General features: G+C 32.5%; 6 protein-coding genes across 6 annotated transcripts; 5 read left to right on the top strand and 1 right to left on the bottom strand. All coding sequences in view use genetic code 12, as the record gives it.

Moving 5' to 3' along the window:
- Positions 1-133: 133 nt before the first annotated feature.
- On the top strand, positions 134-793 carry J8A68_000188 (E2 ubiquitin-conjugating protein; the record flags this gene model as incomplete). The annotated part of the gene is made up of 1 exon (XM_049405600.1): positions 134-793. One exon carries the CDS (start codon positions 134-136, stop codon positions 791-793), a length of 660 nt encoding a protein of 219 aa, XP_049266508.1.
- Positions 794-1,281: 488 nt separating this feature from the next.
- J8A68_000187 (uncharacterized protein) lies at positions 1,282-2,688 on the top strand (the record flags this gene model as incomplete). Its single annotated transcript, XM_049405589.1, has 1 exon — positions 1,282-2,688. The coding sequence occupies one exon, from the start codon at positions 1,282-1,284 to the stop codon at positions 2,686-2,688; it is 1,407 nt and encodes a 468-aa protein (XP_049266507.1).
- Positions 2,689-3,176: 488 nt separating this feature from the next.
- CDC50 (aminophospholipid translocase regulatory protein) lies at positions 3,177-4,403 on the top strand (the record flags this gene model as incomplete). The annotated part of the gene is made up of 1 exon (XM_049405577.1): positions 3,177-4,403. One exon carries the CDS (start codon positions 3,177-3,179, stop codon positions 4,401-4,403), a length of 1,227 nt encoding a protein of 408 aa, XP_049266506.1.
- A 371-nt stretch (positions 4,404-4,774) lies between these two features.
- POP2 (CCR4-NOT core DEDD family RNase subunit) lies at positions 4,775-6,331 on the top strand (the record flags this gene model as incomplete). The annotated part of the gene is made up of 1 exon (XM_049405566.1): positions 4,775-6,331. One exon carries the CDS (start codon positions 4,775-4,777, stop codon positions 6,329-6,331), a length of 1,557 nt encoding a protein of 518 aa, XP_049266505.1.
- Positions 6,332-6,503: 172 nt separating this feature from the next.
- Positions 6,504-8,555, bottom strand: NOG2 (putative GTPase; the record flags this gene model as incomplete). Its single annotated transcript, XM_049405556.1, has 2 exons — positions 6,504-7,286; positions 7,746-8,555. The coding sequence occupies 2 exons, from the start codon at positions 8,553-8,555 to the stop codon at positions 6,504-6,506; spliced, it is 1,593 nt and encodes a 530-aa protein (XP_049266504.1).
- Positions 8,556-9,400: 845 nt separating this feature from the next.
- Positions 9,401-12,208, top strand: J8A68_000183 (uncharacterized protein; the record flags this gene model as incomplete). The annotated part of the gene is made up of 1 exon (XM_049405545.1): positions 9,401-12,208. The coding sequence occupies one exon, from the start codon at positions 9,401-9,403 to the stop codon at positions 12,206-12,208; it is 2,808 nt and encodes a 935-aa protein (XP_049266503.1).
- Positions 12,209-19,137: the final 6,929 nt, after the last annotated feature.

Genomic DNA, 19,137 nt, shown 5'->3' with positions numbered 1-19,137 from the left:
GCGCCGACATTTAATCAATCTAAAATCAGTGACCCTTCACCACACACCCCCCTCGCCAGAATTAATTACAATTGTGTTAACTGAGATAAAGAATTAAAAAATACATAGCAATTTAAACTTTACCAATTGAAAAATGTCCCGTGTCAAAAGAATTGCCAAAGAATTGGAAGAATGCCGTCAAGATACTCAATCAGGAGTGACTTTAAAGTTGAATAATGAGAATGATTTAACTCATTTAACTGGGTATTTTAGGGGTCCTCCTGGAACTCCTTATGAAGGTGGGATGTTTCAAGTAAATATTGATATTCCAAATGAATATCCTTTTAAACCACCACAAATGAAATTCTCAACAAAAATCTATCATCCTAATATTTCATCTGTTACTGGAGCTATTTGTCTAGATATATTGAAGGATGCTTGGACCCCAATTTTAACATTAAAATCTTCATTAATTTCATTGCAATCATTGTTACAATCACCGGAACCTAATGATCCTCAAGATGCCGAAGTTGCTAAACATTATTTGACCAACAAGGCTGGATTTGAAGAAACTGCTGCTTATTGGACCAAAATTTATGCAAGTGATGGAGACAGTGGAAATGTTGCTTTAAGTGATTCAGCAATGTATGGAATTGACGATTCAATTGTGACACAATTTGAGAACATGGGATTCCACAGAGCTAAGACCATTGAAGTCTTAAGAAGGATGGGTGTTAAGAGTTTCAATGGAGTCTCTAATAAAGGTGATTTAGAGAATAAAATCTTGGAAGAGTTATTAAGAGAATGTCAATGAGAGAAGAAATTAATAGCCGATATATATACACCAGACCAATTGACTTGTCTATTTCACTAGTCAAATGATATCTACTACCGTATATACTATACTATATAAATTGTAAAAGTACAACCTACGAATACTTCAATTGTAAATCTCTCCCATAGTAAGTCATATTATTAATTTTCAAATACTGCATATAACTTGGGGCGTTAATTTATTTTTCACCGCTTTTTTTTTTTTTTTTTTCCTCTTTCAACATCAACAAAAAAAAAAAGGACTCACAAAAGTTTGAACTTTGGAAGAAAGAAAGAAAGAAAGAGAATCAAGTCAAGTCTCTTACTTATACCCTACTAACTAATAAACCTTGTTTAATAACAAGCCTTTTTATATTATTCCATTTGTTTGCTTTTTATCATAATTTTTTTTTATTAGCATTTTATTTTTATTCTTTAAGTTAATTCAATTTATATATAAATTCATTAAAAGAAAAATCAAAAAAAAAAATGACAACTACATCTCCATCTCCAACAAAACAACAAACTCAACAAGATACTACTCCTGTCTTAGACGAAGATCGTGTCAACACTGTTGGTTGGTTCTTTATTCAATCCTATTATGATTTCTTCGTTAATACCATTGACAATATTCACAAGATTTATCACCCCCAAGCTTCTGTCACTCACGATTCATTCCCATCAGAAAACGATTCTCCAACTGTCCAAAAAGCAAAGGGTGTAGAAGCTATTAAGGCTCGCTTTAGTTCCGATGAAAATTTAAAGAAAACTAATAGAATTGTAATTACAAATGCTAGCTTTCAAGCAAGTTTAAACAAAAACATCTTGATTGTTGCATTTGGTGAATGGTCTCAAGGTGATTCTTCTTATCATCAATTTACCCAAACTTTCCTTTTAACTCCAGGTGCCAAGGAAAACACTTTTGATGTTGCCAATGATATTTTGAAGTTTGTTGCCTCTAATGGCTTTAAAGAACAAGCTCCTTCAGAACCCAAGGCCGCTCCAGTCACCGAAGAACCAGCCTCAGTTGTGACCACATCAGCCTCGGGTGATGAGGAAAGTTCAAAGGTAAATACTGATTCAATTCAACTGGCTCCAACTGTCACTGATGAAAGTGCCGTATCGGAAGTTGCTCCTTCTACTGCAGAAGCAACACCACTGACTTCAGTCGAAATTGATGCTTCCGCTGACGAGACCGCTCCAACTAGCGACGACAAAGATTCTAAAGCAGATCAAGCTACAGATGAGGATAAAGCCAAGGCACAAGAAGAAGCTCAAGAAGAATCCCAAGTCGAGACTGAACAACTTGTTGAAGATACGGAGCCAGAAAAAGAAAAGGAACCAGCTCCTGCAAAGGCCAAATCTCCATCTGTTCCCCAACAACCAATGTCTTGGGCTGATTTAGCTTCACAAGCGGCAGCCCAAGCAACTAAGTCAAAAGTCTCACCTGTGGCCAAAGCTATCCCAGTTAAGAAGGCAAATGTTGCTGTTTCTCCATCCGGGTCAACTAGTGGCACCAATGGTAAATTCAAGAAAGAAGACTGGTTCCCTATATATATTCGTGGAATTAGACAACTTGATGAAAAGAATTTGAAGGAACATTTGTCAAAACATTTTGGGGACCTTAAGTTCTTTAAAGTAAATCTGAATATCGCTTTATGTGATTTTGTCCATCAAGAAGCTCAAAAGAAAGCACTTGAAGCCAAGGAAACTACCCTTGACGGCGTAACTTTCCAATTGGAACCAAGAGAATCTAAAACCGGGAACAACTATCACAATACAGGTGCAAAGAAGTTTCAAGGTAAAGATGCAAGAAAGGATATAACTGATGTAAAACGTAACCGGACTGACAAGAAGGTTAATGGGTCTAAAAAAATTAAGAATGAAAGTAAATAGGGTATATAGAGGACTACATTAAAAACATTATAACAATTACATACATAATTCTATTCAACATAATTCTATTTAAACAAACATTATAACAATTACACACGTAATTCTATTTGATAAGAAAATTACCATTTTGCATAATTTAATCAAGCAAAATGGTAATTGGACGTACACTACCGATTGCACTGAATTTGTTTTAATTCTGCAACCTAATCTGCCATCCCAGATTTCATCTAAAGAAAGAAGGCATATTTATGGATGTCCTCTATTTGGCTCTCTAGACTAACACTTTCAGAACGATATCAAAAACTCATCCAGTTGTTGGACTATAAAGTTGATGAACTCTCTCGCTACCATATGTAATCAATTTTTGAGACATGCACGATAATTTTTTTTATGAATGCCGAAATAATTTATAAATAGTTACATCACACTTTGTTTAATTTGAAGTAAATTCATTTATTTCATCCCGGAAGAGACTATATTGTATCCCAATGGATTTCTTACGTAGAAGGAAAGGATCCCCCAGAGACAATGATGATTATAATGATGACGATGATGTCGCATCAACATCCAATGTTCATAAATCAAGAAAACCACCAAACACAGCCTTCAGACAACAACGACTCAAGGCATGGCAGCCAATACTAACCCCGAAGTCTGTTATCCCCTTGTTGATTTTACTTGCAGTTATCTTTACACCCTTGGGAATTGCCATAATATACACCACCTACAATGTGCAAGAACTAACTGTTGATTATTCAAATTGTCATCTGGCAAGTGGAGATTTTGAAAGTATCCCATCATCATATGTTGGTTATCATTTTAAACATAAAAATGTCAATCCTGATTTTAAATGGAAAATACAGAATGAGACAAGCAATGATGAATTAGTTCAAACATGTGTCATTCAATTTAATTTACCAAGAGATTTAGATCCACCATTATTTTTATATTATAGATTGACCAATTTCTTCCAGAATCATCGTAAATATGTCGATTCTTACGATTTGGAACAATTAAGTGGGCATGCAGTAAAAGATAAGGATGTGACTGATACATGTGAGCCACTCAAGCACAGAAGAATTGGAAATAGTGACAAATTAATTTATCCATGTGGATTAATTGCAAATTCATATTTTAATGATACCATATCTTCTCCAGTACTTTTAAATACCAAAAGTGGTGAAGATAATCAAACATACATGTTTACTGACAAGGATATATCTTGGCCATCTGATCGTCAACATAAATTTAAAATGACCACATATAATCCTGATGATATTGTTCCACCACCAAATTGGGATAAAATGTTTCCAAATGGTTATACAAAAGAAAACTTACCAAATTTAAATGAATGGGAACATTTACAGAATTGGATGAGAACGGCTGCTTTACCATCTTTTTTCAAATTATATGGTAAGAATACTACTGAAGTCATGACATCAGGAACTTATCAAATTTCTATTGAATTAAATTACCCAGTAACTATATTTGGAGGTACCAAAAGTATTGTAATATCAACCAATAGTATTTTCGGTGGTAGAAATATGAGTTTAGGTATTATCTATATAATTATTGCTATTGTTTGTTTGGTGTTAGGAGTTGGGTTTTTATTACAATATTTAATTAAACCAAGAAAACTTGGAGAACATAATTATTTACAAGATTCAAATAATATGGGAAATCAAGAAGCAGCCAATTTCAGAGAACAACTTTAATAAATTTACTCTATAATTATAAAAAATTGTATAGATGTTTTTAATCACACACATTGTTAATTGGGAGTCATTCATACAACTAATTAGTTTGTTAATTAATTACCAGTTCGTAGAATAATTTTGGTAAAAGTGCACGCCCACAACCATTTTCAAATCTAGAAGCCATAAAAAAATTCTCTCTTCAACGCAACGAAAGGAGGTTTTCAATATTTGATATTGTAAGTCAAATAAACAATCAAAACACCTATCTTTATTTCATTTGTTATAGCATTTACTCATAATTTTAAGGGAGGATATATTGATTTATTTGTGAGTCCTGTACCTACTTTTACAAGCACCAAGTTTTTCGATACGAATAAGAACATAAGAAGATGAATGTCAATCCACATCTCCAATATTTACAGCTGCACCAGTTGCAACAACAGGGACAACAGCAAATTAACCCTAGTAACCAATCTCCACAGATATCGCTGTTACAGTTGCAACAACATCAACTTCAACGACAACAGTTACTTAATCAACACTTGCAACAACAGCAACAACAACAGCAGCAGCAGCAGCAGCAGCAGCAGCAGCAGCAACAACAACAGGTACAACAGCAACAACAACAGGTACAACAGCAACAACAATTGGGAACACCAAACGCACAACAGCTCACTAGCAATTTGTTACTTGCCGCTTTGAATGGAGGAGGAGGAAGTTCTATTGGTGGGGCAAATGCTCAAGTAAATGGAGGGGTGCTTCCAAATGGAATGGGCACGTCGACAATCAATCCTTTATTACAAGCCCAGTTACAACAGCTTCAACAACAACAACAACAGCAACAACAGCAGCAACAGCAACAAGCACAATCTCTTCAATTCCAGTTACAATCTCAACAACCACAACATATTCAACTGCAAGATCAACCAGGAGTGATACAACTGCAGAATTCTCCTGTTCCTATAATTAAAGAAGTCTGGGCCCAGAATTTGGAACATGAATTCCAAACATTGAGAACATTCATTAATGATAAAACTTCAAAGGTATTTATAGCGATTCATCAAGAAATACCTGGTATTGTTGCAAGACCAGTTGGAACATTTAAATCATCGTCAGATTATCATTTCCAAACTTTGAGATCGAATTCGGATTTACTTAGCTTAATTCAATTAAGTTTCTGTATTACGAAATTTAAAAATAATGAAATTAGTAATAGCGCAATTTGGCAATTTAATTTCTTGTATGATTTGACTAAAGAAATGTACAATGAAGAACATTTGGCAATGTTAGCACAGACTTCACAAATTAATTTTCAAATGCACATGACACAAGGAATTTCCCATCTTAATTTCGCCGAGTTGATGATTGAAAGTGGATTACTTTTAGATAACCAGATCAATTGGATATCATACCATGCAGGATATGACTTGGGTTTCTTTGTTAGTTTATTAATGAATGATAGTTTACCTGTTGATGAAAAGGATTTCTACTGGTGGTGCAACAAATATTTCCCTAACTTTTATGACTTGAAATATATGGGTAATCAATTACTAAATAAAGCAGGCAATGAGGAAGGCAATAAATCAACGTCAAACAATAAACCGTCAATTGAATATTTGGCAGAGGAGTTACACTTGTTGCCAATCTCACCTATCATACGTCAACATTTCGCTATGGCATCTCATTTTGCTGGGCACCAACAACAATTGACGTCAACATTACATGCATATTTGTCAATGGAATGTTTCAAAGAGCTTTTACGGCAATCATCTTTTGATCTTTCTGTGTTGGAAAGATTCAAGGGTTTCATATGGGGCTTAGGCAGTTTAGGAGGAGATCCAATTTCGAACATAGACGACCTTCGTGTGAATGGAGGGATTCCTGCTCCACCCACACCAGTAGCCAGTACTAAAAGTGGGCTCGTACATTTTGGAAGAAATGCTTGATATTATACAAATTTGAGTATTTTATAAAGGTATGCTGAGAGTTGTTTGATTTCTTAACGGTTGATATGAGAAGTTCTCTTTAGATTCCGTATGTAATCTGTAATGTACATTAAATATTTGATTCATTAACCTATATGTGTATCTATAAAAATCACGTTAGAGAAAAAATCGTTTATTCAGTATTACTTTCTTCCTCTTTAGTTTCTTCCTGTTCAGTTGTCTTTGCGATTTTCTTATTCTTGTCTTCTCTTTGCTCTTCTCTCTCGCTTCTCTTTCTCTTGTAACTAGCCTTCTTGTCCTCACCAGTACGTTCTTCTTCGTCCTTTGGAGGTGGAACAAACCAAGGAATCTTTCCTCGATTAAAATCATTCAATATTTGTTTAGAAACACCACCTTCATCTGGTTCACCACCTTTGATTAATCTTCCATGCTTTCTTGCAATCAATTCTATAAACTCAGTACTTGCTTGTTCCAATAATTCAGGATTTTCTTCAAATTTAGCCCAGCCCTTAATTTCATATGTACGTTCAAGATGTTTTCTTTCACATTTTTGTAACATTATAGGTATATATTGTTCAGGATGAGAAACATGTTCTACTCTTACTACACCCCTAAACAAAATATCAGCTTCTGTATCTTTTGAGGATGGAGGAACAATACCAGGACAATCAATTAAAAAAATACGTTTCATCAAGGTAATATATTGCCAAACCTTGGTTTCTCCAGGAATTGGAGCAACTGTACATACCTTCTTACGACGTAAAGTATTTATAATAGATGACTTTCCTGTATTTGGATATCCGATAAAACCGACAGATATTTGTTTACGGTCAGAATGCAATGTAGAAAATTGACGTAACAATTGAATCAAGGAACCTTTACCAAACGAGTTTGTAATGGATGCATGGAAAGCTAAAGTAGGAAATGATTTGGATAAATGTTTGACCCAAGCAGCCTAAAAATGTTAGTATAAAAATCTTATAACCCAAATTGAACGGTTGTTGTAAAATATGCAAGATGGAAATGGTAAGAAAAGTGGAGGGCTCAAAAATGAAAAAGAATGTCGGCTTCTATACTACGAAAGAAATCATGATAAAGAACGAATCTTTAGATCAATTTCAACTCAAAAAGATTCCGAGACTTCTCTAGGGGCGAAGCAAATAAAAACTATCTGCTTCTAAGGTGTGAACTACATCAACAACCAAAACGGCTATTGATCCAATAGGGAAAAGAATTTCCTTTATTGGGAACACAAGGCGAGAAGTATTGTTCTTCCAAAGACGTAACAGGCAATAAAGTGGATAGAATGCTCTTCAAAATTGAAAGAACTGCAATATCACCCTGACTAAATGCTTTGGTGCACCATCCACTTTGCATATTCAACAAAACCAAAAAAAAAATTATTAATACATACCGCAACCCAAGTTGGAACTAAATCACACTTATTCAACACATAAATCAAATGCTTATGAGCACATTCATCTTTAATATACTTTTCAACAGATTCACATCTTGTACCTAAAGGATCTCTAGCATCGAGGACATGTATCACCACATCGGAGGAATCAATAACTTTATATAACTCATTCCAAATACGTTTAGATTGACCTTTATGGAAAATAGCCTCTTTAGCTTCTTGAGTAAAATCATCCTTATCCAAGATCGAACCACCCATCAATCCTAATGTGGAATTTAACTCTTCATTTTCTTGGTATGCCACAGAATCAGATTCAGCAGTAGAAGCTAAATCTTCCAAGCTTGATGCAGCAACTCTTGGTTTTTTTCTTTGTTGTTTTGGACCAAAAGTCAGTGAAAAAGATTCTGTTTCGACTATTTTAGCAGTAGGAGATTCAGTTTGGTCTTTTTCTTCCAAAAGAGACATTGGCAACTTATTTCTTCTAAGTAAAACTTGATATGAATCATTCTTCTTTTCTCCCATGGCTTCTCTAAAATGGGTTAATGAATCTTGGGCAATAACTCTTGTATTACCAAACCATTTTCTGTTTGGATCAACTCTTGCAGTAGGAGCATCTGTGCTTTGTAAAGCGGCTGCTCTTATTATATCACCTTTAGCATTTCGTATGGCTCTACCTTGCTTATACATGTTTAAATGTTTAACTTTTTTGGCATCTCTATAAAAGTTTTCACCTTTAACACGAAGGTTCCCATCACGAACATCATTTTCTCTTATTCTTCTTTGTTTTTCTTTCTTCTGAGTACCCATTGTTATCTATTATTATTATTAATCTTTAAGTATATAAATCTATTAAAAAAATTCTAAGGAAGAAGAAGAAGAAAGAAAAGTAAGTATTTGAAAAATGAAAAAAAAAAAAAATTTTAAACTGAGTGATGAGCGATGCGAGTTTCTCTTCGTAATTTTTTCTGTTAATAATAAATCTAAACTGTAAAATAATATGGAAAAAGAAATATTATATAAATGCATGTTATTAACATGCAAATGAACCTATTTACAGTTTTCTACATCAATTATGAACCTGGTTGGTTGATCCTTGATCCCCATAGAGAATGCTTTGTATTGACAACAGCGATCACCACTTTATAGAATCAATTTGTTCTCTTAAAAGAAAAGGCTATATTCTAAAATTGAGTATGAAGAATATAAAGTTAAATACTACAACTTGTATTCCATTGTTGTTCCCTCGATGATCCCGTACACTTTGATAGATTTGACTGTGACATACGTTCTATACCATATAGTTGGTTTGAAAGTACTTACGTAGTATTTTACAGTATAACTCTTTCTCAGTTGCTAATTCGAAATAGCAAAATTGCGAAATTTATTTTGGTTGCAAAGTCAATGTGTATGATGACATAAATAAATACTCAGCCATTAAAACTTTCACAAGAAAAAAAAACAATTACGGCAACAAGAGAGATCCCTTTTCAATTAATTACACATACAATTTAAATTAATGACATATCTCTCTTTCTCTGTTGCTAAAAATTATTTGTTGCTAAAAAAAAAATGTGAAATTTCATTAAATTTAAATTAACTAATCATTCTTCCTTTTTCCATTAAACAATTAAAAGTATAGACCTATAGAGACTATGACACAAGAGGATCATATATCAAAAGATGGTTCATCTGAAGACGCAAGCTTTTTGAACCAATTGACTCCAACACAGGAACATTTCTTAAAGAAATATCTCCTTGAAAATAGATTGGTTGAAGAATTACACACATTCTCAGATCCTTTAGCATGTCAATTATTAGGGAAACCCTTCAAAACCAACTTACCCAAAAATGGACTTAGTGAATTGCCATTATTATCCTTCTTCTTTCAAAATTTCCTTGTTTCATTCCCATTTATAACCAATAATTCAGAAAAGAATCAAGAAAAGTTCTGGCAAGGCACTTTACAGCCCTTCATCGAAAGCCTTAATCTGAAACCATTAAGTAATTCAGAAGAGAGACAGGAGAATATAACCAAAAGGAGGCAGATCAATAAAAAATTCTTGTCACTATTATTATTATTTTATAATTCCACCTTGATAACCAAACAAGAACTAACCTATTTAAATGAAAGTCATTATAAACCATCAGATACTGGGAAATTAGATAAATTCCAAAATCGGTTACAAGATTGCAGTTGGAGGTATGGTTTAGAAGATTATAATTCAATGAAATTTCTAAATGATATTAGTATCAATATAATAGCAGTCAGGACCATCAAAGATAAATTGCCGACAGAAGCACCTTCTCAGTCATGGACAAGATATTTGTTTTCTTCCGAAGATGCACCTCCGAGACATCACTATGAATTTGTGATTCAGATAGTGACTCGTGAAAAAGAGGACGCATCTTATTCTTATGAATCCCTGTTTATATCACGTCATTACAAGGAATTTAAAGGTTTGGATGCCGCTCTTAAGAAAGCTTTCCCCGGAATCATGTCAGGAGAAGTTTCAAATCTACCCCGTAAAGAAAAAAATGATTTAGGCTATAATGTAACCTCAAGAAGCGGTTCTATTGATTCCACATTTGAAGTTGAAGATGAAGATGAAGATGAATCCAATGGTTCCCTTGCTCGTGAAAAATTAAGAGTGGCATTGAGAGGGTATTTGCGGTCTGTTACAAAGATTCCAGCTCTAGCTCATTCAATTATCGTTCAAGACTTTCTTTTAAATAAAGAGCATCTGTTTAGTAAATTAACGACAGAAGACTTGAAGGATTATAATTTAAGAATGGATCATGAAGAAACGATGCTCAAAACAAGATATGAATTCCAACAACAAACTACTAAGGTTATGGCTCAGTTTGCCAAAGATTTCGAAGACTTTACCCAGAATCTTATCATGAACCCGAAAACTATATCTGAACTATTTGAAGACCTTGGGAAAACTTCCGACATAAATAAACTATCCCCACTTTTCAGAACATTTAATGAGTGGTGCAAATTAGAAATTGCTGCTACCCTATATGAGACATTTTTATCACAGGATAATTCGAATGAATGGTTTAATAAATGTAAAAAATTTCATCGTTTGTTTCCATACTCCATAGTTTATGGAATTCTCAGGTTTACAAACCCAGTAAATATTGTCTCCAAGGTGATTGATTTGTTGTTAATTAATATTCCTAGGTTCCTGTGGCCATCTTGGGGTGGCAAACCAGAAGAAGAAAAGCAAAATGGGACAAAGAAACCTGGTGCTCGAAACTTACTTTCTTTAATTTTCATAATGCTTTTAGGGGAAGATTTGAGTACTTATGAGAAAGAGCTTAAAAACTTACGACAGGAAAAATTGGGTCCCGGATATAGTTTATTCTTGAAGAGACTTGAGAATTATACAAATTTAACCTATGTGGAAATTAACCTAATTAAGGATGAAGCGATGGAAAAATCCCAAGATTTACTATTGACTATTTTATCAACCGATTTGTTGGAGCCAAAGGTTACCGAAAGGGAAGATAGATTTATATTGAAGGAAGCATTTCGATCACATGATAAATATGTCAAAATTGTCGAGGATAAAGATTTGGATTCTGCCGAGCTCTATCTAAATCTTAAACAATACTGGCAAATTCTTGTTCGTAAGAAAGACAAAGATGTAATGAAACAATTATGGGAGGAGCCAGAGCTTACCAATTTGATTAAAGATGTCCTTTCAATTTTCTATCAACCATTGATGAAATTGTTCGCGAAAAGTGATGTTCATATTGTATTTAGGGCATTTCAGAAGTTTGCTGATGATCTTGTGGCTACTTTAACTAAAATCAATAATGAAGAAATCTATTATTTGAACTCCATGGAAATCTACACCAAATTGAAACAACTATTGGACAACCATGAGAAGATTATCTGGGAATTTATACATAATATCTATATTAAGGACGACCAAAAATTATTTTTGAAATTGATTAATTGGATAGAAAAGTTTTTGGCTATGCTTAGATTAAAGTTTGCGGATGAAGAATTGGTTAAGATGCAACTCTCTACAAATGGATTAGTGATTGACGAAGAATTAGCACTTCGACAATTGGATGCTAGAGTTGCACTAGTTGTGCAAAGAAGAAGACTTTTTAAAGAATACTTACTGGCAAAATCGAGCAATATTCAGACTGCTGAAGACATGCTTGTTAAAGAATGGGATAATATCAACGAGCAGGCTCTTGGAAATGCAAGCAGTGGTGATTTTGGACTTCATCTGGAAGATTTGGAGGAATTCAATAATTTGAATTGTGAAGGAGAATTGGAGACCAACACGAAGCAAAGCGACCTTGAAAAATTGTTATCGACAAAATTACGTGAACTTGAATTGGTGAGCAAGACTGTGGGAACGAGTGAGTTGGATAAATTAGATCCATTTGTCAAGGCCGAATTGACTAGAGTGTTGGGAGGGATTCATATAGAGTAAATCTGTATAGTTTTATAACGTCTTAGTAATGAAAGTATTCTTTTTGATCCTTATTGTGCACCAACAACCTGTATTATGACAGATATTTCAACTTATTTTTGATGAACAAGTAGATCAAACAAGTTCCTTTATATGAAGACACCGTTTTAGTTTTATAAACAAAGATCAGCACTTCTACAAATTCTTGAAGCTATTTGAACCCTTGGTGTAAAGTCTTGGGGTAGCTGAGAAGAAACTCTACGCACCAAAACTGAAATTTTGCAACCGTTCAATTGCCAATGAAACCAAGCCTAAACACTTGTTATATTCCAACCATTGTATTGTAACAGTACATGCCTTATTTGAAAGATCTATTCATGATACATTACTTCACGAACTTTTCCTTCTAGAAGGGCCCTCTCCTTACCCTGAAACTCAAAGCAGAAAAAATTGGTTCCTATCTAAAGAAAATTAAGCTTGGAGACTACGCCTTAGTGATAGCAAGCTCTTTGAACTGATATCTACAAATACTTCGTGTTTCTAAAGATTCTAAATGCAAAAAAAATTAATTGGACGAGACAGGAATCGAACCAGTGACCTTTTGCTTGCAAGGCAAACGCGCTACCAACTACGCCACACGCCCATTTTTTTTTTCTTTGTAACGGAGTGGAAATATATTCAGTACTATTTACACTACGCTACCGAAATATGTTGCAACTTAAGAAAAAGCTGGTTTTTTTAGTGAGTATGCCTATTTTAGGAGATTCTCACACGAGACTGTGTCTTCTGACATAGTTAGCCTATAAAAGGTTTTTTGAACCACTTAGAGTTATAAGTATGAATCCCTCCTTACATTGTCCAGGAGGCGCATATATTTCTATATAGATTCTTCTCGTTTTTATATAGTCTAATATATATGATTCTAAGAAAAAAAAATAATATATATGATTTTAAGAAAAAAAAAAAACCTAAAAAAAAATGAAAAAAAGGAAGTTGTGAACTGGTTGTCTTTTGGCAGTATGATATTATGACGGTTGTTCTTCTGTAAGTTCATAGTTTATAGATAAAATATTAGTTACTTCTAAATGTTCCGCAATAATTCATACTCGAGGGGAATCCGGGCTATTTATATTCTCGCATGGAATCACATCCTGCACATAAACACTGCCGACCTCTTATTTTTCTAGTCCACTGAATCTCATGCTACCGGCATATTGGTGTGATATCAACCCACAACACTCTCCCCCCCTCCAAACTCAGTGTCCCCACTGAGCCGACGAAACGACAGCAGCAAGGTTAAGCGAGGAGTTGAGGAAAATAGCCAACATGTGATGGAAAGATTCGGTCTCAAAATAATCAACTAGCTAGGAATCAAATTTTGCAACCAAATCAGCATTGAGCAAGAATAAACCAGACATCACAAGTAGCTAATTCGTAATGAATGACAATCTTTGGAACCTATGAAAAAACAGTGTGGACATGGACCACGGTAGTATAGTTTGCACCCTCCTATAACTACGGCTGCCAAGTGATGCTTTACGACTTATGCACCTTTCCTGGATGACGAAGACTTCGATTAACAAAAACACTGTTCACACTCTCGTGGAGGTGAACGTCCTGCACATTTGGAGGACAAAGACGGCTGCTACTGGCCTAAAACAAACACAATCGAACTAAAGCAAGGGTATGCTCGCTGAGCAAAGAATCCTGTCACCAGATTCGAAGGGCCAACCAACCCCGCTCGAGGCAAATGTCTTATCATCCAGCACCATATCCCAAACCAACCAAGATTCCCTGAAGCCAAGGAAAGTAGACACAACTCTCTTGATGACAGTTGCCCATCACCAAGACATATTTATTTACTACTTCCCCATAGTGACACACAAAACAAATAACAATATAATAATAATCTCAAAATAAAACAAAACAAAATGTAAAAAGGTATAAACCAAGGTATCTGAAACCTAATAATAAAATCAAATAAATTCTGAATACAATAGTATAATCAAATATCCCATGTTATCTCAATAAAATGACCTCGATAACTCTCAATAAAATGACTTATAACTCTCAATAAAATGACTTATAACTCTCAATAAAATGACTTATAACTCTCAATAAAATGACTTATAACTCTCAATAAAATGACTTATAACTCTCAATAAAATGACTTATAACTCTCAATAATATAATCAAATATCATAGCTTGCTTTAATTAAATAACTCTGATAACTTTTAGTAATATAATCAATATCATATAATAAGCCAGTAAAATAACTCTTGATAACTTTCAGTAATAAATCCAATGTCAATCTGTTAATAACTGTAGTATCTGTAATTGGTTTCCTATAATGATGCAAATAATAAAGTGGAAAATACTAATGTAATGATATACTTTCAATAATAATATGACAAAATAATATCAACATGATAATTCAATGATTGCAGCAAGGACAATAGTAACAATAAGTCTCAACAAAAGTTTTCAATTTGACTAAGATAATTCTAATGATGTGATACTGAACAAATTTCTCAAAAATAATTTCAGTTACAAGCAAGTTTGATTTAACACAAATAAGTTTCTATAGTTTAAAATTCAATAACACAATAATGAGAACAAATGAAATGACAAATGAATTAAATAAATCACTAATCGAATGCAATATGAAATGAATTTGTACTAATGACTCAATAAAGATAGGGAAAACTCCATAATGTAATTGTAAGCCAACTTGAATACCGACTTTCAAAGAGAATTGGTGAACAAAGTTTGAATATTGTACTAATTATTTCGGGAAATAAGGATAATATAATGATAATCAATTAATTGTAGTCCATATAATTGCTAACAATAGTAGATTGTTCAAAACTTCAATAAATAAATAATCAGAAACTAAAACAATTGGACCTAATAATAATACTCAATGTCTAAAGTGTAATTAAGGTGAATGTAAATCCTGATGCGATAAACAATTTGAAATTCTTGACTTCTTCTGAAAGCTAAATTGTAAACTAAAGTAATAACCAAAAATGTAACAACGTCAAAATCTAATCAAAGATGAACATATTGAATTTCAATTTATGGTAATGAATAATAAATAAAACTTGAGGTAGAATCAATAACCAATAAAACTTTCAATTAAACTTTCAATTAATGACTTCATGAAATAATAAACAAATCTAACTTCATTTCTAATAAGATAATTCACTTCTTGGGAGTTCTGAAAGCTGTAAAAAAAAAACATGATTATAATATCATTGATGCATAGGTACTGAACAAATGGTAATCAAAATAATCATTGCTGATTAATATAGTCTTCTAATACTAGATGAGTTTCCATTGGGTAAATTAAGCTGAATAATGAATCAACCATTCGAAATTTAAATGTAATGTAAATGAACAGCAAACCCATGAATAATAACCAATAATCAATAATCAATAATGAATCGTAAAATAATCAATAAGTAATAGGGAATAATCAATAATGAAATAATTAATAATCAATAATGAAGCATGAAATAATCAAGAAGTAATAATCAATAATGAAATAATCAATAATAAATTAATCAATAATAAATTTATCAATAGGCAATCAGCAATAAGCAAGTAATCAGTAATCACAAAGCAAAAATCAATAATCAATAAGTAATAATGAAATAATCAATAAACGGTAATCAATGATGAAATGATCAATAATCAATGATGGCATAATCAATAAGCAATAAGTAATAAGCAATGAGCAATAAGAAATAGTGAGTAGTCAATGATAAATAATAATTACGCAATCATCAATAATAAATCATGCACTAACCAATAATCAAAAATGGATAATAATAGGGAGTAATCAATGTTCAGTAATGCATGGATCACTAAAACTTTCTTCTGAGCTTCAATAATTCTTAATAAGAGTTCCAATAAATAGTAATATGCTAACTCTTGAAGTAATAGATTTCAGCAATATAAATAAAATAAAATGAGTTCTGCGAATTCAAATCCATCAATAACTTAATCAAACTGTACATTTCTTTATGAGTCTTCCAAATGTTTTGTCGATGTGGCCAATAATAAAATATGCATCAATAAATTTGAAAGAAAATGTAAATGAATAACTAACTCTTCAATGAGAATGCAAACGTCAACAGTAATTCGTAATACAATAGTATATTCACTTTCTTCTTCAATTAATAGTTGCAAACAATAAGTAATTTCATCTGAAAAAAAATTTGTATGTGAGTTCACCGGGTAGCTCTTCCGATTTGTATGTACCACGGTAAGTCTGAATAATTCTTCAATCTAATGGATGTAATTTGAACTAATTCATAAAGGTAATCCAATTAAAAGAACAATTTCTTCTGGTAATAATGATAATGTTTCATCTATAGTTGTAAAATGTCAGATTCAATGTCAATTAAAATAATGATTCAACTTCAATTAAAAAAAATGTACCAAATTCTGAACATTCACATAAGTTTAGTAATACTGACTCAATGAAGACAATGTGGAAACAACCAATAACAAGAAGAGAATAAGTACCAATCGGAAAATGCCATGATGTATACTAATGATAACTCAATGAAGATTAATGAAACACAATAAAGATAACATGAAAATAACCAATAAGAATAATATGATAACTGCAATGAGATAACTGCAATGAAAATGATATGGAAATAATACATGAGAACAAGATGATAGGTACCAATGAAAATAAGCTTGGAATGAACTTCAAATGAAAAATGATAATGTTTCAAACAATGGAGATAACACAGACAAACAATAATACTTCAAAAATTTCTTATCTGGGTCAAATGTCACTAATAGTTGTAGATGATCTGAAACAATATGTAGTTGGAACAATGTGAAACAATTTATAATGTAGTGGTCGAACTATTTGAGCAAATTGAGATATAAATTCATAGATACAGAACAAATTCAAAAAAACTTCTAATTCCTCTTGATGTTGATGGTGATGGACATATATGAATATTGTTTGACATTCCCATTCTTTTGCACTGCTTATCGTGATCCTTGACATCAAATAAGAATAAGTTAAGTATTGATAAACAAAACGAGAATCAATAAAGCAATTGGCAATAAACGAAAACAGGTGTAAAGGTTAAGCAAAAACAGGTGTGATGATCGGATAATAACAGGCAATAGGGTATCTTCGCACAACGATAATATTTCAATTTCACAAATAGAATATCCATATCTGAAGTTTGTATCTGAATAATGAACAAATGCTCAATCAACAGGTGGTAATATTTGCTGGATCCTAGGTAACAATAATTCTGGGGACTCATCAAATGACTAAAAACCAAATCATCAAATCAAATAATTCTCCAACGTATGTAAGGTTTGTTCAATAATACAATGTTCTCCAATAAAATTCTCCAATATATACAAGCTTTGTTCAATCATGTCAATGTTCTTCAATATTATTCAAAGTAAATGTTGATAATAAACTCTCACAATGTTGATGAAGTATGGATCAATCAAATGAATATCTCTCGTCTAAGTATGCAATGACAAAAGTTGGTATTTTCAGTTTCCAATTTCCCAAATGACAGTTTCAATTTAATTGATTCTGGTAATTGTATAGTCTCTTAGTATTCTCGAAATATTCTAATGCTCCTTTTCTTGCACAAAAACTTTCAGGTTCAAATATCAATCAAATGTAGGTAACAATGTGAAATAAATCTGCGGGGCCTTCGAATTTAATGAAGAATAAAATGGTAAACAATTCTGAATGATGATAATATTTCATGATAACACGTCTTCAATATCCAAAAAAATATCGTCAAGTTCCAAACAATGGTTTCAATCTATGAAAAGTGCAAACAAGATCTAATAATCGATTGATTTAAACAACTGGGTTTCAAAAGTAACTGGTTCAGCAAATGCTAAATAAATCTCTCATTGACAACAAAAAGTAATCCAAAATAGTTGTAAACCAAAGCTTACTAATTCCAATATAATTATACTTCTTCTGACACAATAATATTAGATAGATTCTAAGGTTGAATAAATTCTTCTTGGGGTGGTAGGGGTGGGACAATAAATAAGTATAAATCAATGATGATCGAATAGTAGTCTCATTCTTGAATCAATAACATTTCAGACAATTCTTCAAAATTTGATAATGCAAAATCTGGTTGTAATTCCTATGTAATTTGATGTAGACTAATCTTTAATTCAATTATCTCATTTGTAAAGTATTCCAATTCTATTCAATATAATGATGTTGATTTCCAATGATTGCAAAAACTTGACCTTCTTGAAAAAAACATAAAAAATACGCAGTTCTCAAAAAAAATTGCTGCACAAATCCTGAAAAAATGCAAATTAATTTGACTCTGAAAAAAATTGAATTTGAATTAATGTCGAAAAAAAATTTTCTTGCTCGGCAAAATTTGTTGATTATTTTATTCTGAGACCGAAAAACCTTTGCCAATTTGTCGTTGAAAAAAAATTTTGCCTTCAAAATGAAAATTTAATAACTCTAAAATGATGTCTCTCTAAAATCTAACCTGGGCGGCTACCATAATGTAACGGAGTGGAAATATATTCAGTACTATTTACACTACGCTACCTAAAAAAAANTCATAGTTTATAGATAAAATATTAGTTACTTCTAAATGTTCCGCAATAATTCATACTCGAGGGGAATCCGGGCTATTTATATTCTCGCATGGAATCACATCCTGCACATAAACACTGCCGACCTCTTATTTTTCTAGTCCACTGAATCTCATGCTACCGGCATATTGGTGTGATATCAACCCACAACATTCTTAAAATCATATATATTAGACTATATAAAAACGAGAAGAATCTAAATATTTTATATAGTCTAATATATATGATTTTAAGAAAAAAAAAAAAAAAATCCTTAGTGGGCAACATGATAATGGAAACAGGAGAATTACCACCCTCAATGCAAACCAAT

This window comes from Hemisphaericaspora subhashii (assembly GCF_019202705.1).
Source record: "Hemisphaericaspora subhashii strain CBS 10753 chromosome Unknown scaffold143, whole genome shotgun sequence".
Taxonomy (NCBI): Eukaryota; Fungi; Ascomycota; class Pichiomycetes; order Serinales; family Debaryomycetaceae; genus Hemisphaericaspora; species Hemisphaericaspora subhashii.
Note: the sequence above shows the minus strand (reverse complement) of the source record. Positions and strands in the feature narration are given on the sequence as shown.